This window comes from Athene noctua, chromosome 14 (genome assembly GCF_965140245.1).
Source record: "Athene noctua chromosome 14, bAthNoc1.hap1.1, whole genome shotgun sequence".
In the NCBI taxonomy this organism is placed as follows: Eukaryota; Metazoa; Chordata; class Aves; order Strigiformes; family Strigidae; genus Athene; species Athene noctua.
The window spans coordinates 15,460,389-15,478,716 of NC_134050.1; the positions used below are offsets into that span (position 1 = coordinate 15,460,389).

Consider the following 18,328-nt stretch of genomic DNA (forward strand, 5'->3'; position numbering starts at 1 on the left):
TTGTTTTGTTTTTAAATATAAGCTAAATCCCTGAGCATAGGCACATTTTCCAACTCTTTCATGATTATTCTCTGTTTCTTCCCTGATCCATTTCCTTGCAGTATTAATTTATTTTTTCTTCTGTTAGAGTTAAATGTAGTGGTTCAGTGAGAACAAACAAATTCTGAGACACAGAACTTCTTTAATCTTAAGTTTCTCTATACATTTATTACATTTTAAAAATAATCACTCAATTTCAATTTCAAATTGAATTTATTATCACCATAATCCTTATGTCTTCCAGGTGTTGATTTCCACATGGGTTTCCTATTCTGTAACGGTGGTGTACTTACTCATATGCATTGGACCCTACATTTAGCTAAATGGAAATAGTACACAATTTTGTTAGAAAAGAATATGCAGAATGTTTACAGTCAGATCTAAGAACCCTTCTTCAGGCAGCATATTGCCTATGTGAGGTTTTTACTTACTGCTCTATTTCTCTGCGATATCGCTCTTCCTCCTCTGCAGCCTTCTGGGAAATCTCCAGTTTTCTTCTATAATAAGAGGAATTAGGACACCATGACAAAAATAGTATTTTCTGAGTAAGAACTTGCACAAAGTGTGTCAGCATACAGCTAGTAAAGGATATAGACAGTAAAGACATATGCATTGGGGAAAAATGCTTCTTTTTAAGAGTCATCTCTAAGATATCAGGGGTTCAATATACTTTTGTAGGAACCCTGAGGACATTTCTGACCATCTGGATAATAAGAGCATATCATCTATTTAACTCTGTAAGTCACTATGTCCTTCTGAGACTGTCCCATGGTGTATTATTGCAAGAGTATAAAATTTGTAACTGTCCTACTGAAAATAAAGGATGAGGGAATGGCATCAGGAATCTAATATCACACTGAATCATAGGGGTACAGTTGGGGAACAAAACAACTCTTTTACTCAAAATGTATTTGAATGGTAGCAGCTTTGAAAACCCAGAACCTCAAGAGCAGCATAGGATAAGGATTTAGGAACAGAGATTTTGCAACAGCAAAATTAAGTTCATCTAATTTGGGAATCTTCTCCCACTTGCTCCTGTCCTCTATGCCCTTTCCAAAGCCAAGCTAAATTTTTCAGACTGTGCTATACAGAGTCCTTACAATCTCTCTTTCTCTTGCTGCTCTTTGATGATTTTGTTAGTCTCCAGTGCAAGTCGCTTCTGATGCATTAACTCCTGGCGTTCTTGCTCACGGAGATGCGCTTCTCTCTGCCTTTCTTCTTCAGTCATAAACAGCTCCTTTCCCTGCAACCAGAACGCCACCCAGATCAACTGTGAAAAAGTCTCATGAATGTAGTTGTTCTAGGAAATAATTCAAAACCAATTACGTACTAGCACATCTGCCATCACAAAAGTCATGTGAGGAAAACAAACATCATCTCTTTATTTCACATCAGGAGAATGCCATAGCAACAATTCACCATTTTAAGGATATAACCACAGTAGTACATGCTGGAGTAGATCCCATCTTTTCTAACAGGTGGTAACATATCTGGGAGTTGAAACTAAGTCCTTAGAATGTTGTGTTCCTGGACCTTAATCAGCTAGTCTGACACATTTGTTTAAACAGTGTCCACAATGCCTTTGGACAACTGGATCTTTTGTTACTGTCAGAGTTAATTAAACCACAAATTCTTTAATATAGCTACACGGTATGCATGAGCCCTTAGAAAGTTACTTAAATGATTATTAAATCTTGTTTTCCCCACTTAATTCAGTTGCAAGGTAATTATAAAATACCATCTTTGATTACTCTATGGAACTTGAGTATCCTCTTGTATATAACTATACATTTTACCATAAGAAGGATTAAAGCAGTAAAAACATTAAATATTTATGGAAAGTCACACTGAAGTCAGTGGGAAGATTTAATTAATTTCAGCTGCCTTTAGATTACGCCCCAAAGGTGTATAGTTCTGTCATACAAAACAGTGGAAATGGAAAATTGAACAATTTTCAGTGTGTTGATACACTAAAGGGATCTGAAAAACAGTTACACAAGGAATTAATTTGGAATAAGACTAAGACATCAGCTATTCAGGATGAAAAATTAATTGATTTCAATCCAATTTACCTTTCATGTTTCAGCAGAAGCAGCTATCTATGAGAATAGAAAGCTCTCAAATGTGAGAAACCATTACAATGAAGTTAATTTGCATTCCTTGTCAAGGGAATAGCTTTACACTGTCCCACAGTCATGAAACTGTTTCATTTGAGAATACTGTAGATAACTATCAAGAAAATAATCAAAAGCGACTTAACATTGCCCTAGTTTGACAGAATTTAGTGGTATAGACATTGTAAGGAAACACAGGTTTACTTCTTATCTATTTATTTTTACCATTTCTTTGCCCACACAGTAACTTTCACAAATGTTATGCCTTTATATACTACTTACAGCGCCTGCTACCACAGAGATAGTCAAAGTACGACTACTTTTGAGCACTCTGACAGCCTGAAAATTAAAACAAAACAAAAATTAGTCTGAATTAAGTGACAAAGATCTGTATAAATATGATAAAAGATGCTGCTTGTCAAGGCTGGGATTTCCAGGCCTACCTGAACTAAACAGGGTGGTAGGTATTTGGATGTCCAAATTCCCATGTTCAATAAACAACCTCTTTGGTTAAGTAGCCCAGTATAAAAACATACTTTTGCAGCCAGGAAAATCAGAGAGATGCTTAATAAGCTGATAACTATGAATTCAAGGAGTTAGGAAGGCTTGATCTTACCTCTTTATGATCCACATTAGAGAAGTCCACTCCATTTACTTCAACAATCTGATCACCGACCTAAAGGAGTTAATCTAAATTTTAGTACAGATGCTAAATCAGTACATACATTAAACGAAAACAGAAAGATATATAATCTCTAACATTCTTAATACAATAATATCCTCATCCCTAGAGGTGTTTAAAAGTAGGGGTGACATAGCACTGAGGGATCTGGTGTAGTTGGGAACTGTTAATGTTGGGTTGATGGTTGGACTAGATGATCTTCATGGTCTTTTCCACCCTAGACAATTCTGTGATTCTGTAATATACGCACTGGCAGATTAAAAGGGGAACAGACCAAAAATCGACTGTGACCAAATGCTGAGCTCAACGGACTGTTGGTCTGACCCAGGAGGGCATTGTCATGTTCTTAAAATTTAAGAAACTCGCTTAATTTGAAATGTAACCACAAGGTATTTCTTTCTCATGGAAAAAGCCCCACAGCTAGTGACTTTACAGTGACCCAGAATCCTTGAGGTAGTAAATACTGAACAAGATTTCCTTGTGGTACCTACCTTGGAAGGTGGCATACTTACCTCCAATCCCACCTCTGCTGAAAGAGAACCTGGCTTAACATTGCTGATAAAAATGCCTGGTTTTTGTGTTGGACCACTGGAAATACTGGTGCAATATAAAAAAAAAAAAAAAAAAAAAAAAAAAAGGACAATATTTATAGAATAATACTGTGATATAAGAAAAAAATTAAAGAAAAATATTCAAGCTTCTGCATTTTTCCTTAGATGTCGAAACTAACATATATAGTATACTGACCTATACTGTCTAAGGGACTGGGACACTAATGACATTCAAAGGTAAGCATGTAACACAATGAAGAATTACTAATTACACATCAGCTCACTAAACAGCAGTATACTGTATGTACAATACAATGTTATTTTTTAGGATTCTTTATTAGAAGCAAGAAGGATGTTTCAGTCAAGGGCCAACATATAGCCTGGAAACTTTAAACTGCAGTCTAACCTGGGCTTAAACACAGAAATGATTTGTGTAGATAATATATCCAGAAGGTGATGTTGAACCACCTCTCCAGGTTTGTAAATAATTTCTTTAAACCTTTAGATCTTCCAAAGAATACGAAAAAACCATTTATGCTTCAGAAAAGAATCTGGGCAGTTCAATCCTAATAACTTCAACTATATATTCCTAAATATATAAGAAATATTACAATATTCCTTCTACCTCAAAACCTCCATAATTAGCTGCAAGGACAGAAGCCTGAAAAGCACCTGTTCATATTTCTAAAAATCTTGCAAATTCAACTTTACTTTCAGGAAATAGATCTGTCTATGTGATGGCTTCTCGGTTCTGAAAAGGGCTACAAAGCAGTCTAAGTTCAGGGAGTGAACCTGACCCTGGACAGTGCTGGAACTTGCAACATCACAGAGCAGCATTTAAAAGTATTTTAAAACGTAAAAGCATTTAAAAGATACAATTCCACGATAACTTGTATTATGTCACTTTCAGCCTGCTCTTATTTTTAAATTTAAAAGATTTTTTTCGTTTTAAGTCAGAACTTGTAACACAGGTATTTATGCTTTGTCTAATGATACATAATGTGTCACAGATACCCTCCTGTTCCAGTTTGCCTTCCTGATCCCGCACGGATTTTCATTTTCCTGATATCATACCAATGAAGGACAGAAATAACTGCCTTGGATGTCTTAACAAACCAGTGACATTAAATAAGAAACATATACCCACCTGCATCCCATGCCCTTTGTACCAATCAAGCTAATGAAGACTTTCTTCTCTTTATTGTCTCTCCCTCCAGAAGAAGCAAGACCAGCAACACTGCCCTTTCCTTCCTGTAGGGGGATTAAAAAACGCTGCAGATATTACTGTGTTGAACTCATATGGAGACAACTATAAAAATTCATGAAGCCAGGATCAAGTCCTGCTAACATCAAGATAAGATGTCCTACTGGAGATGAATGTGAAGTACAGTTGTTTCAGTGGAGCTCCATGGCTAAGGTGAAAGACTGAACTTATTTTTCTATTTGAAGAAAATTGTTTAAATATTCAAACCTGTCTTCAGAAAAGGATGAAGGAAAATTAGAGGAAAGCGATATGGCAAAATAATAATCTAGAAGTTCTCTAACAAAAGAACTGGAAAAATACACAATAGTGCTCGCTATTTAACTAAGTCTTTCTTCTTGAAAGCAAAAGAGCAGTAATTGTGGTCTCTCTTTTCACTTGCATTCATACCTGTCATTCCTCCACTAATACGGCTAAGATAGGCCAAATAATTAGTTCAAGATTTATACTGTAGAACTATAGCCTAGTAAGTTAATAAACTCAAGTAAAATAAAGCACCGATTAATGAGTAAAAGGTATTTCATTTGTATCCTGACCTTTCCTTACCTAATGATTCTATAATCATTTCATATCACAAAAGATGTTTCTTCCAGAACCCTTGAACAAAATATTGCATCACAGAAATACATACAATAGCTTCTGTGATAAGGTCAGAGGAGAAAGTGTTTCAAAACCATTACAGATTTCCCAGAAGACAGCTTAATAAAATATTGATCTCTTACCCCAGAGTCTGACACAAACTGGTCCACGTATTGCCATTTAAGGGGTTCATCTGCTGAACTGGAAGGAAAAAGTAATTTAAAATAGTAAGGACAAAATAAATGTAAATGTATTCAAGATGCTACTTTGGAATGCAGCTTCGTATTTTGCATCCACATGTTCCTTTGGATACCATTCACAGCAACTGGTTTGTTTTCCAGCAATTTAAATAGAACATCAATCAAGCACACAATTATTTAGGCTAGTAAAGCTGGTAAAACATAAAATTGAGAAAACCTCCTCAAGTGAAACAATTTTGGGAAACTCTAAGACTGTGAGAATAACCATAACAACTTGAAGAGCTTATATAAATATCTATGCAGCGAGACAACTCCCATCATTAACATTTCTCAAACATCCACTTAAAGTTTCAACTTTTCAACAAAAATTGGAAGAGGACAATACTTGGAATTTTTTTCTAAGCTCCGAAGCAATCCTCAAATGTTATGTACATAGAGAAGCAGTGGAGCTCTCTGTTAAGCTGGATGCACTGATAATGAAATTTCCAGGTAATATCCACAAATAATGAGGAAATAGAAATTGGCTCATTTAAGTAGGCAACTGGCATAAAAAGCCAGATTCATCAAACACGGCATTTACCTGTTTATCACAAAGAATGTGACATTTTAACCAGCTACAAAGATGCCTATTCACACATTTTCAAATATACAGATAAACACAGAGGTTCCTTGTGTATTGAAGAGGCTATGTAAAAATAAATAATCTCCGTTGTTTTCAAATTAAATACCATTACCTTTTGACAGGTATCATGCCAATATCTGAAAAAGAAAAATACTCCATTAGGTAACACTTTCTACAGATCACCAGCAATCTATTAACACCAATCTTTAGCAATACAGGTGAGTTTTTACGTTACTTACGTCTTACTTTTATGGACACTATTTTCTTTGTGCGAATTAGGTTTATGACTTCTTCATGTGTGCACGATGAAATGGAATATCCATTTATACGCACTATCTCATCTCCAACCTCAAAATGAAAGGGAGAAGAAGCAATAAATTGTGAATTAACATTTAAAGGTTTTTAAATCAATTATGCAATCTGGCAATCATTTGATGCAAAGGTTTGAAAATGTTCAGTCCTGAATAGATTTTGAATTTCAGGTAATATCTAGATCAGATTTATCTGTATTTGTATGAACTTAATATTTAATGCCAAAAGGGGAGATTAATGACCAAACAATTTTATAAATAATATCCAGTGTCTACATATTAGACTTATACCCCACAGCTTACCTTGTATTTAAGTTCCCCTCTTTCCACTTAAATAATTTTGGAGTGATTTTCTTCCTTCATATAAGTTTGATTTTACCATATGTTCTCTGAGATACATTCTTAACTATTGTGACCAATAGGAAACTAAACTTGGTCTTACTAACTTGCTTGATTCCGGATTCAGCATTATTGAACAATGTATTATATACCTCCATTTCAGGTGTAACTTCAGATTAACTATAGTCACATAATAGCATAAGGAATGCTTATTCTGAGGTGCAGTATCTTAAGTCTTCTTGGATCACTACATTAGATACAAAATTGCATGCTACTCCTGTGTAACAGATTTGCAAGTGTTTCACAGCAGCAACTCATCATATACTATAGTTGAGAAGATGGCACCACCACCCTACCGTGGCCTCTAGGCCGTGGCATTCCCCCTGTTGTGTGACATGAAAAGAAGTGAAAACTTGAGACTGAAACATAGAAGGACGCTCCCACCAGACAGAAGGCAAGTCGATCACTTATTCCCGAGCTTACTCAGGTTTCTGTGTGTACACAATATATATATTTGGGCTCCATGGGGGACAGGGAGCATAGTCAGCTACAGAGCAGACCAAGAACATACACTCTGAATAGGAGAGACAAAACTAGTCATATCCTTGAGGAAAATTTCAATGAAGATAACTTGACTGAAAGGAACAGTAATTTGCATCACCTTCTGCCTTTTTTCATATGTAATAAATATTATCAAATATTCCTACTGTAATCTGTTCAGTTGGTTAAAAAAAAACCAAAACCAAACAAAACAACAACCAACCAAAAAGCAAAACAAGAAACCACCCACTTATCTTCTTCCCTTCTTTCACAAACTTTTCTGCTTCTTCTGGAAGTGCCATATGCTCTGCAAAACATTAACAACACATCCACTGTACCATCTTAGCTCATCTAGTGCAGTTTCCTCTCCACTGAACATAAAGACTTTTATCTGACGCAACGCACCATCAGAAGACTACGAAAGCAAAGAAAATGCAGTAGTATGTGACTGTCCTGCAGGACACTCCTCTGGTCCCCAGCCCCTAACCAGCAGGACGGCTGCTCCGCCTGCTGGACATCCAAACATCTCACCCAGGGCAGCCGCTGTCTGCAATCTGCAGCACTCGTAAGTGCTTGAGTGTTTTCATTTAAGCCAGTCAGATTTTTAATATGATCTTTAGTAAGTGCAGAAATAGGTCAGTACTGAAGACTTTTGAACATACAACTTCTGGTAAAAATGCAGAATCAGAGAATAAAAAGCACTTAGCCCTGCAGTTTAGCATCTCACCCCTGATAGGTCTCACTAGGAAAGAAGTCACTTCACCCACTTGTTCCAAATGTTCAAAACCACATCGATGCACCCACCCATTCATCCAGGCCACAGGCCTGGCATCTGTGCCACTGCAGCCCTCTTTCCCCTGCAAATACACCACTAAATTCTAAGCTAGTTCCCCACCCCAAACCCCAGAATTTAGTTTAGAGCTGTTCCATTGCCCTCAACACTTCAGGAAAGCCATTGTAAATAATGCACTTTTAGGACTGGGATTAACACTGGCAATGCAACTGTACTGCCAAGAAGCAAAATGATTCAGAGAGAAGTCAGACTTGTGGCACTGTCCACAAAGACTTAATATCCTCTACAAACCATAAAGACTCTCAGCCTATTTAGGATTCTGCTGGTTGTTCTAGGAAATGGTAGGAAAGTGAAAGATCTCTGCTTTTGGAAAGAAGGTTAACTACCTCAGTAATGAAATGCTCAAAAAGCTTCCTCCGCTCCAGTCTCTGGCTGTTCTCTGGATTACTGACTTGCGAAAATACCGTAAGTTTGTGTATAACTATTTAACCTCGGGTATGCAACACTGACCTCACTTGATCTACCTAGACTTTTCTGTTGACCTTACGTACTTGTTGGCAGGGCTTTGTTTGGTTTTAGTTTAGTTCAAGATCCCTCCTTTACTCACATCTTCTGTGGGCTATAACAGACAATGGCTATATGTAACAGACCATGAGTTTGCACAAACCCAGCTTTTTAAAAGGGTAACCTAACCTACTGTTATTAACTGCGATGCCTTAACACACAAAAGCATCTCAGTTTTAGGACTGCAAATGGCAGTGCCATTTGTGAGTCTCCATATGGCTTCTGTATCAGCAAAACAAGTTGCTCTGAGGATGTCCTCATCCACTAAGCAACTCATACCTGTTAGTATCACATCATCTCCCTAGAAGGCACACACAAAATTACAAATGTAGCCAAGAGCTTATTTTATTTTTTCCTCCTATATGGGAATGAGCTTTTCCCATATAGATATTTTTAATACTCCTCTTTGCTGAGCTTCAGAAACAAAATAAAAAGACAGTCTAGTACTCTTCACTCATCCTAATGACATTTGTGTGACTGACTGACAATGTATTACTGATGGTGCTTTAGAAATACCTCAGTCTAGGCTGAACTAAAGGAGACATAGGCGTGTTAACAAACTGCTTCTCTGAAGGACACTTGAATAGCTTTTCCTGAAAAATGTGTCTATATACTGAAGTAATTAATAATTGTTTTCATATATTTTGATACTTTTGTACTGGTATCACTGTATAACAACCTTCTGAATCTGAAGTAGTAGAGATAAAAGTCTGCAGGATTGAGCACATTAGAACAGTAATATTATATTATTATATATCACTGTTTCTCCATTCTCTATCAAACAGGAAGATGATAGACTTTCAAAAGAAAAGCTGCAAACCTAACTTTTCCCAAGTAAAATGCCTATTATTTGTAACTTTTAACATGAGAAATACAATATTTAGTGCTTCCAGGAAATGAAAGGGTTTTTACATAACATCATCACTGTTTCAAATTTCTCATTTTGTATACTTCTTCCACTTTCATCATTCATACCAATCTCTATCTCATTGTATTCAGCAGAATCCCCACAGACATAAGTATCAGAAAGCAGAGGGAGAAAAAAAAAAAAAGCACATTTCTTCATGAAAGCACAAAACATTTGCCTTTTAGAGAAACTGTAGTCAGAAAAGGGTCAAAACTACAAATGCTTTAGTGAGCCTTCATGATAATTCAGGCATTTTAATATAACTTGGAAACTACTTCAAGAAGAAATCATGCAAAATGAATTGGAATTTTTAAAAAGCAGCAGGATGTAAAACTGATGGTATAATAGAAGATCATTATACCTTTCTCAGACTGCATTTTTGGGATAGAAAATGTGTAGAGATTTAGTTAAATAAAGCAGGTGGGTGAAATTTCAGAAGCAGTTGGCTTTACTGTGAGACAGCGATTTATAACAATGGACTGCCTGTCAGCTCTTGTTATCCTGTGGGGTTCAGAAAGTGCCTAGTGCCACCTATTATGAAGGCACTTTAGGCTGAGCTTTTAACACCACATACCGAAAAACGAAGTCAGAGTTACATGAGATGCAAAGCACCATCTGCTCATATTAATACATATAATCTAAGCTGAACAAATGCATAGTCAGTCTCAAGCATATCTTCCACTTAACTGTCCCTACTTTGCCTGCCAAACTCTAACCACGTTCTGAGTTGCAGCACAATTCATACAACCCAGCCCAAAGATCCTTCACAATCCCATTGACTGTCACCAACATGTAGTACGATGGCCTCAGTCACAGAAAGCCTGTATAACCTTTTTGTGTACTGAGAAAAAAAAAAAAGAAAATTGACATCCTTACAGCAGCACAACAACTGCGCAGAACACCTTATCCATCAATTGTGTCAAAACATTAGTCCAAGCAGAGAAGCAGAGCTGCAACAGAGTGTTATGATGAATGCACAGGCACGACAGTTTAAGACAGTGGCTATTAAGTCTGTTATTGCTCAGCATCATTAACAACTTCCAGTACTTTCCAGGAGATGTTTTCAAAAGCCATATATGTGACTCGTCTTTGTCTTTTTCTCAGTTTTCTAGCAGTGGAGCAAGGATGCAGCTGGAATCTCTCTACTGAGCTGATCACAACCCAGGAGCAACTCTCTTGCCTACACTTCCTATTCTCACTGTGTAATGTAGTGAAACTCTGGGAAGGTGCATCAACACCCTTTTCCAGAGTTACCAACTGGCAAATCCCATGCTTAAAAGTAAGCTATGGACACATCCAGCACAGTGTTTGTAGTGCCCTATGCCACCCTCTCAATTCTAGCTAAATACAAAATTTGTGGCTTTGTTCTAAGAAGGAGTTTCTAAAAGCATCCAGGGGTTATACTGAATCATATCTACAAAACACTTTCATTAAACACCGTAATGAATCATGCCAGTCTAATACATTTTGGATAAACACTCCAGAAAGCCCTTTTATCTTCAGAAATTATTATATTCCAAATATGAAAAAAAGGTTTACATATCATTATGTGATATGTGGTGAACAGAACAGTTTAAATAACTTGATTCACTATTGGTATAACAGTATTTATCATGGCATTGACTTCCATATTTTATGAATTTTATTACAAGAGAGAAACAGCACCTTAGCAATAGCTATTTCTAAATATTAAAGAACAATTCTTACTGCCCACTTCCCTACCATTGTCGTAAAAGGCTTTTTGCAGCACAGCAGCCATGAATATAGTTTTCCTACCTGAAGTCCAACATTGTCTGCCTGTCCTCCTTTAACTAACTGGGAGATAAAGAGGCCGCAGCTAAATTCCAGTCCACCTCTCACGCTTATTCCAAGTCCTTCAGGATGCATACGATCCAATCTCACCTCTTTCAGCTTTCTGCATAAATGGAAGAGACTTGACTGTTCAGCTGCATATCACTTGTGGCAATATGTTTCAATCTGGAAGGTACACATTATTTTTCTCTTATAACATTTAGGCATGGAAAAAAGCAAGTTGACTTAAGTTTGGATCGATATGTGTTAGCTAAAGCCATCAAGATTTTTCATAAGAAAAGACATTTGCAACCACCAAAGCTGTCTGCTTCTAGAGGGTTAAGACCTATAAGAATTTTTTTATTATTAAATGCAGAAAAAATAAGAAAATATTGTTTCAACTGGAAAGCATTGGTTTTGACTTCCTCACCCCGCTTTTACTCGCTTAAACTACTTGGCAAACAATTTCAAGTAGATCAAAACTGTATTTCTAGCAAATATAGCAAAAGTAAAATAATTATGCCCAGCTTTACATAGGTGACTGATATTTTACTCTGAATTAATCTGAAAGTTAAGTCAGCATTTCTTGCTTGTATTTAAGTTAGCTGCATTGTTCTGCATTCTCTTACCGTGATCTTTTGGGTGTAAGCTGATCATACTCGACCTGGTGTTTTAACGGGATAAGTGGGCGGATAGCATCAAATAGAGGCAACCTGCTTGGTTCGTTAATCACAAGTTTTAGGTCCCCTACAAACACTGGGAGATTCATAGACCTGCAAACACATAGTGAAAAAACAAGCACAGGTAATCAACACACCAACACAAAACATCATTTAATAACTTGCTGTACATGCGGCCTCAGTCTTTGCATGTCCCTTCAACCTACAAAAGTAGTTATTTATGCCAATGCTGGTTTAAACAAAGCAAAATAGCCTCTGATAAAGCAAAGAGGAATGACAACTACCTGCTTCAAAATAATTGAAATCTCCTATATATTGCCTTTACCTTCTAAGGTCATGAACATCACTTCTATAGATGACATCTTTAATTTCATTCTCAGAGTCCCCAAAAGATTTAAGGAACCATTCAGAAATAACTTTTAAGATCAAATATACCTGCCTATTAGATTTTTGTTTCCTTACTAGTTAGGAATCCTTCTAAGTGAATCTAGGCTACAAGCTCCTTCCTTTCTTGAACTTAGGGGACTGACAAATTCTTTTGATGCAGGGGAAAAAAAAAATCACAACGTTCAGTAGCTAGAACAAAGACTTGCTTTTTAAAATTTTTTTTCAAATCAAAATTGAAGGGCCATCAACCAATAAACAAAATCTACAGAAGTTAAACTGCTGTGAACATCTGTTTTATGAGAGCTATGCAAAGTAGTCTCCTTGGTATTATCAGCCCTGAGATAGTTAGAGATCTAGAAAACATACTTTGTTACCGAGCTGCAAGAGCAGTTCCCTAAGGTTCAGTGGAGCTATTCCTACACAACATCCAGTTAAACTTAGTCTATATTATTTGCTGTTCCCTCTCTTGTAATTTACATTTCCTGGCATACAGCACTTCCGAGGCATATGCATTGAAAATACAGATCAGGAATGCATATTACATGGGATTAGAAGTCAAATACTTTTGGAAATTCTATTGACAGTGAAGCAGACATTAAATGTTAACTCCAACAGCAATTGCACATATTTTTGCCCCGGAATACTTTATAACATATTCCAAAAAAGTGATACATCATCAACATATGTTCACAGAGATATTGAAAATTTTGCTCAAGTCGTTGCAATTTTAGAAACAGAAGAAATGTTACTATATGCATTGTTAATTTTGTAACTGCAAGAAGATTTTAAATAATTAAGAGCTACTGAATCAACTGGCTTTCCAAACAACAGCCTTTATGAATGGAGAAACAATTAGACAGACCTGAGTGAAACTGAACCAGATATGCAGCTGAATACACCCATAACTATAGCTCAGTGCAAACATCAGAGGGAAACGTCTACATTTCACTCAGCTGAGATGCTATTAATTAAGATATGAACAGAAACAATGTCTATGAGAGCCACTTGTCCATGATGAGTGGAAAATACATTCTCATCTTCTTTGAAAAACAATGGATCAGAGGCTGATCTCATTTGCAATGATATAGGTCCTAACCAACCGGTTTAAATCAGTTCAACAAAAGGATTGGCCTATCACCTTACCATTTTTTTCCCATTATGCCAGAGTTCTTAAACATGCCAAACAGTTTCCAAACTAATTTATTGCATCTTTCAGTTAAAACTGTTACAAATAAATTATTATCTATATAGCTGGCAAAAATCTTTGAAAAACAAACCCAATGAAAACCTCTGTTGCAAATAAATAAGCATTATTGGGAAATACTAATGAATTTGATTAATGCTCTCTTCCTGTTTCCTAAGAATGGTTTTATCATCTAGATGCTTCCCTTCCCCCAATAAAAATCCACCAAATTCTTTTACAAAACTGCCAAGTCATAAAACCAAAGCAACTTTACAGGTGATCACAGACATGCTCCTTCCTTATCTGCAGTCTACGCTGTAAAAGTATAAGACTTCATTAGACAGGATAAAAACCTATTACTTCAGCTACTTTTCTAGTAGCATACAGAAAGATCTAGCAATATGTAGAAAGACTTAAAATCTTGAATATTCATGCTTTACATTTAAAACCAGTAAAATTCTACACAAACATATATAAAGTTAGACCTTACTGGTGGTACATCCGCAGCACATCGTAAAGGTAATCCTTCTCTGCTTCATTGTCAATTAGTAGATTAACCTGAAAACCCAAGGACATGATTGTAAATATGTGACTAAATAGCCACAAAGGTTGAACATACAAGACTTTCACAAGTTCGTAAGCCATGGAACAAAGATTTCAACAAGGAAAGACATTTCTTTTGTGTGTTTACAGATAAATACATTTTTGCAACAGAGCATTACCTCACAATGTGAAACATAGAACAAGACGTTCTAAAATTAGTATTACAACAATTTGACAAGGTGGTAAATAGTGATATATCCTGTATGCAAGGTTTCCCCTCAGCAGTAGTATTACTACAATAATATCGTATTTGCCTTACCTGATAATCACTGTACTGTTGAATAAATGTTTTCAGAAACCTTTTTGGCCATTCATTAATATAGCACATGCTGTCACAGATAAAACCACCACAGTGAGATGATTATAATCTATGTTCTGTCGTCCAAACCACTGATTTCAGGATCTCACTTATAACATTATGCAAACTGCTACACTTCTGTTCCTCTTTGCTCCAGCTCTTAACTGATAGAACTTGCTAGTTATTCTTTCCTCCCCCACTAATAGTACGTTTACTTAAACCAGTGTCATATTACTATGCCTGCTCTTGGATAATTACAGTAAAATAAAGCAAAAAAAAACCCCTGAGAATTCTCACATGAGGAGTTCAATTTATATTCAGAGACAGTGAGACCCCATTGATCTTATTTGCAGTGAGAAGTCACATCACTTTAGCTTTACATTTGGACAAGCTTAATGTTTAGGAAAACAATTTACATCTGACCTAAAGTCTAATATTACTGTGACGTAAAGTCTGAGGACCAATTTGCATACTTAAAGAAAGGCTCTTTCTTTCTAGGTTTGCATTATATTCTAAACTAAATACATGCTTCATATTCTCTCTGTCCCTTTTGGCTCTCTAAAGCCAGCAAGACTGCACATCCAGGTGGTTTTCTATTACTTGTCTCCTTTGGAAAAAAACACTTTAAAAACACCTAAAGGCCAAAAAGCTACATGCAGGACAGGATTGCTTGACAGTAATACTAGTAAGTAATCCAATTTATTCATGGTGAATTTCAAAACACAGAAGTAAACGTCTGCCTTAAAAAGCAAATAAAATAGTTGTAATCAAAACTGACTGGTTCACCAATACTGTACACAGGCTCAAGGCAAGGTGATACATGTAACACCAAGTCCAACACCCATTTTCCCCTTCCCCATCATGAATACAACATATAAATCAGCTTCAGTTCTGGTATCCAGAGCTCCACCTCCAGTGCTAGCTAAGGTACTGTAAGAACAGTGTCTCATGAAAAACATTAAATGCTTTCTCCTGGTTGGGAAAGCAACTACTAACAACATCACGTTTTTCTCCTGATATGCCAGCTGATGGTCACACACCTGCTCAGGAACTAGAGGGCCATATCTAAACTCCACCATTTCTTCTCACAAAATCTTTAATCTCCCTGTTTGATCCCTGCACTTCTCACCCTACAACAGCAACTTCCTCTGACAAAAACAAACACCCAAGTGACGATTTATATATTCAGAATGCTACAGCTAGGTTAATCTTCCTGGGCCATCTCTCGAATCAGGTCATTCTTCTGCTGCTGCCTTCTATTCCACCAGTTATCACTTCATTGTAGCAACCTGCATCTCTTACCATTTTCCTAATTCATTAACTTCTTGCAAGTCTTACTGTAGACATACACTTTACCTAGGCTTATAGTCAGCTTCCAAGAGCTGACTCTAATTTCATAAATCCTAGATCATGCCCCTACACGTTAAGAGAAAAAAATATTTTAAAAAAAGTCTGTGGTGACATGGTGTAACTTAGATCAGAGAAGTATTTTAGTATCTCTTTTTCTCAAGAAAAAAACTGTAGAGCTTTGGAATGGATAATTTCACAGCTTTTAAACCAAGAATATTAACAGAATATCTGGACACAGCCCTGGGCAATCTGCTCTACGTGGCCTTGTTGGAGCAGATGACCTCCAGATGTCACTTCGAACCTCCACCTTTCTATGATTATTTAAGGGTATCTTCACAGAAGTTGTATAATTTGCAATCCTAGAACACAAATAAAGAGTTGTTTATGCTCTATTTCTCACCATATAAATTGCACTGGTTTTCATAGAAATTAATAAGGAGTCATCACAGAAACTGTACCTACATACAGAAGAAAACGGAAATCTGGTAACAAGTCTACATAAATTTATTCAGTAGGACAGAAGTTGTGGGGAAGAAGTTCAGATTACAGTAATGCACTACTGCAGCACTACCTAAACTGTCAACCTTCAAAGAATAAAATGAAGTCCTATCACAGCCTTTGAAAAACTATTGAGGGAAATGGAAGAACTGGCCAATACATTTGCATATGTTACATATTTTTCATTGCTTCTTGGTTGACAGAGAGAACTGATTAAAATTACTGAGAAAAAAATAGCAAATAATTGAGGAAACTCAGATACTGTAGCTGAGCATTTTCACTGGTTTGATACAGAAAAAAAAAAGCATCCAAGATACAAAAATTGCCACAGGGGCCACAAGAAGCAGGCTGATACAAAGCCATTTAAAGGAAAGACCTATTCTAGTATCCTTTAACTCAGATAAAGTTTTCACTCAGGTATGCATCCTACTTATTGGCACCGACACTGACAATAAGTCTTGTGTTACCAGGGGCGGGACTAGAATGATTTATGAATTATAGCAGCACTGAAAAGGAAAAGGTTTGAAGTTCAAATGGTAACCATCTGCCTAGGAACCATATAAATATGTTGCACAACCCACTGTTGAGTTGTACAGTAATAGGTAGCAAGGCAGACATAACTTGCTGGTCATCACTACAGAGTATCCAGGTCTTTAACGTTTTTGAAATCCAGTTTGACATATAGGTGCTTTTTTGAATCCCCTTTATTTCATTCTAACAATTCTTTAGTTAATGGGCTTGTTATCAGGTGATACTTCTATAAAACACAACATTACACTACGTCGAAGAAATTCCATTTCCTAGCTGACAAAAAACCAAACCAACCACAACCTCCTCCGCAGAAAAAAAAAAAATACAAAACGGTACTGAAATTTTTAATCTGAGAAAGTCCTAAATGGTTATGCAAACACATCTCTTAAACGTGAAAACCATTTTTCCCCGCCCTTCCTTGAAGAGAGCTTTTTGAGCTTTGCTCAGACCGTTGTGAACTCTGCTGAGCACATACTTAACTGGGTAAATGACAAAGCGCTGTGCCCGGCAGCCCGAGTCGCTCCGTGTATCAAGTGCATTTGCACATGACTGCCCATGCACAATTGCACTCGGGAACGTTAAGGTGGAGCCGAGGCTGCCGAGCAGCGCGCAGGGCTGGCACCGGGAGCCGCCTGGGCCCGGACGTCAGCCTTCCCTGAGCTGGACTGCGTGCGACATTTTTTACGTGATATTAAAATAAAATCTATCGTATCAAGCCCTGAAAAAAGCTCACGCCTTGGGGAATGTTCCTCCTCTTCTGTCCCTCCCTTTCTAAGGCTTTTCAAGTTTTACAACCACCCTCTGACAGGAGGCTGCCGCCCGCTTTCCCGCGCCGTTGGCCCGGCAGAGACGAGTTCCCCGAGCTTCTCCCTTCGCCGGGGCTCAGCGGGGCCCGCCGGGGCGTTCCGCCGGGGCACTGCCCCGCCCGCGGCCTCTGCGCGCCCCGCGACGCGACCGCGGGTGTCGGTGGGCGCCGCGGCCCCGCTCTCTTACCTTGTGCCGGAACTCGCGGGCCACCCGGCGCTCCATGGTGCGGACGCTGCGCGGGTGCGGAGGCTGCGCGGGGCGGCTGCGCCGGCGAGGCCGCGCCCCGGGGCGGTGGGAGGCGCACCCGCCGCCGCCTGCGGCACCCCCGGCCCCGTCCTCCGCGGCTGCAGCGATAAGCTCGCGCGACCCCAGGCCCGGCTTGTCTGAAGCCAAAGCGAAAGAGTAAGTAAAAGAAAAGCCGCCCCCCCCCCGCCCCGCACACAGTGTGTTACCTGGCCTTTTCCCTACGCTGATTTTTACAACTGGTGCTTCTCCCACGGCACAAAGCTCACATTCAAACTTCTCTGTTGGATTTGCAGGTATGTATGTCACTAGCCCTACTAGTTAAGCACAGAGATGTGCAGTCTAAAGCATATTAACACCTGGAGGGAGAAAAACAAAACAAAACAGAACCAATTTTGCTTCAATAAATTGCTCTACTGCAAATAATCTCAATATTTTATTTTTAAGTAAGCAGG

The 18,328-nt window shown here is 37.8% G+C and overlaps 1 protein-coding gene across 3 annotated transcripts in view; it reads right to left on the reverse strand.

The window, feature by feature from the left end:
* USH1C (USH1 protein network component harmonin) overlaps positions 1-17,979 on the reverse strand; it is a 47,863-nt gene extending 29,884 nt beyond the window's left edge. For 2 of the 3 annotated variants that reach the window (XM_074917954.1, XM_074917952.1), the window contains exons 1-13: positions 14,406-14,597; positions 14,034-14,101; positions 11,923-12,066; positions 11,279-11,417; positions 6,288-6,396; positions 6,161-6,185; positions 5,370-5,427; positions 4,534-4,637; positions 3,348-3,432; positions 2,770-2,829; positions 2,436-2,492; positions 1,140-1,282; positions 471-536 (exon numbers count right to left, since the gene is read on the reverse strand). In XM_074917954.1, the coding sequence (XP_074774055.1) occupies positions 471-536; positions 1,140-1,282; positions 2,436-2,492; positions 2,770-2,829; positions 3,348-3,432; positions 4,534-4,637; positions 5,370-5,427; positions 6,161-6,185; positions 6,288-6,396; positions 11,279-11,417; positions 11,923-12,066; positions 14,034-14,101; positions 14,406-14,474 (1,127 nt within the window). In that variant the 5' untranslated portion in view covers positions 14,475-14,597. Of the gene's footprint in view, positions 1-470; positions 537-1,139; positions 1,283-2,435; positions 2,493-2,769; positions 2,830-3,347; positions 3,433-4,533; positions 4,638-5,369; positions 5,428-6,160; positions 6,186-6,287; positions 6,397-11,278; positions 11,418-11,922; positions 12,067-14,033; positions 14,102-14,405; positions 14,598-17,816 lie in introns of those variants that run through there. The other variant, XM_074917953.1, reaches the window with a different exon arrangement.
* Positions 17,980-18,328: the final 349 nt, after the last annotated feature.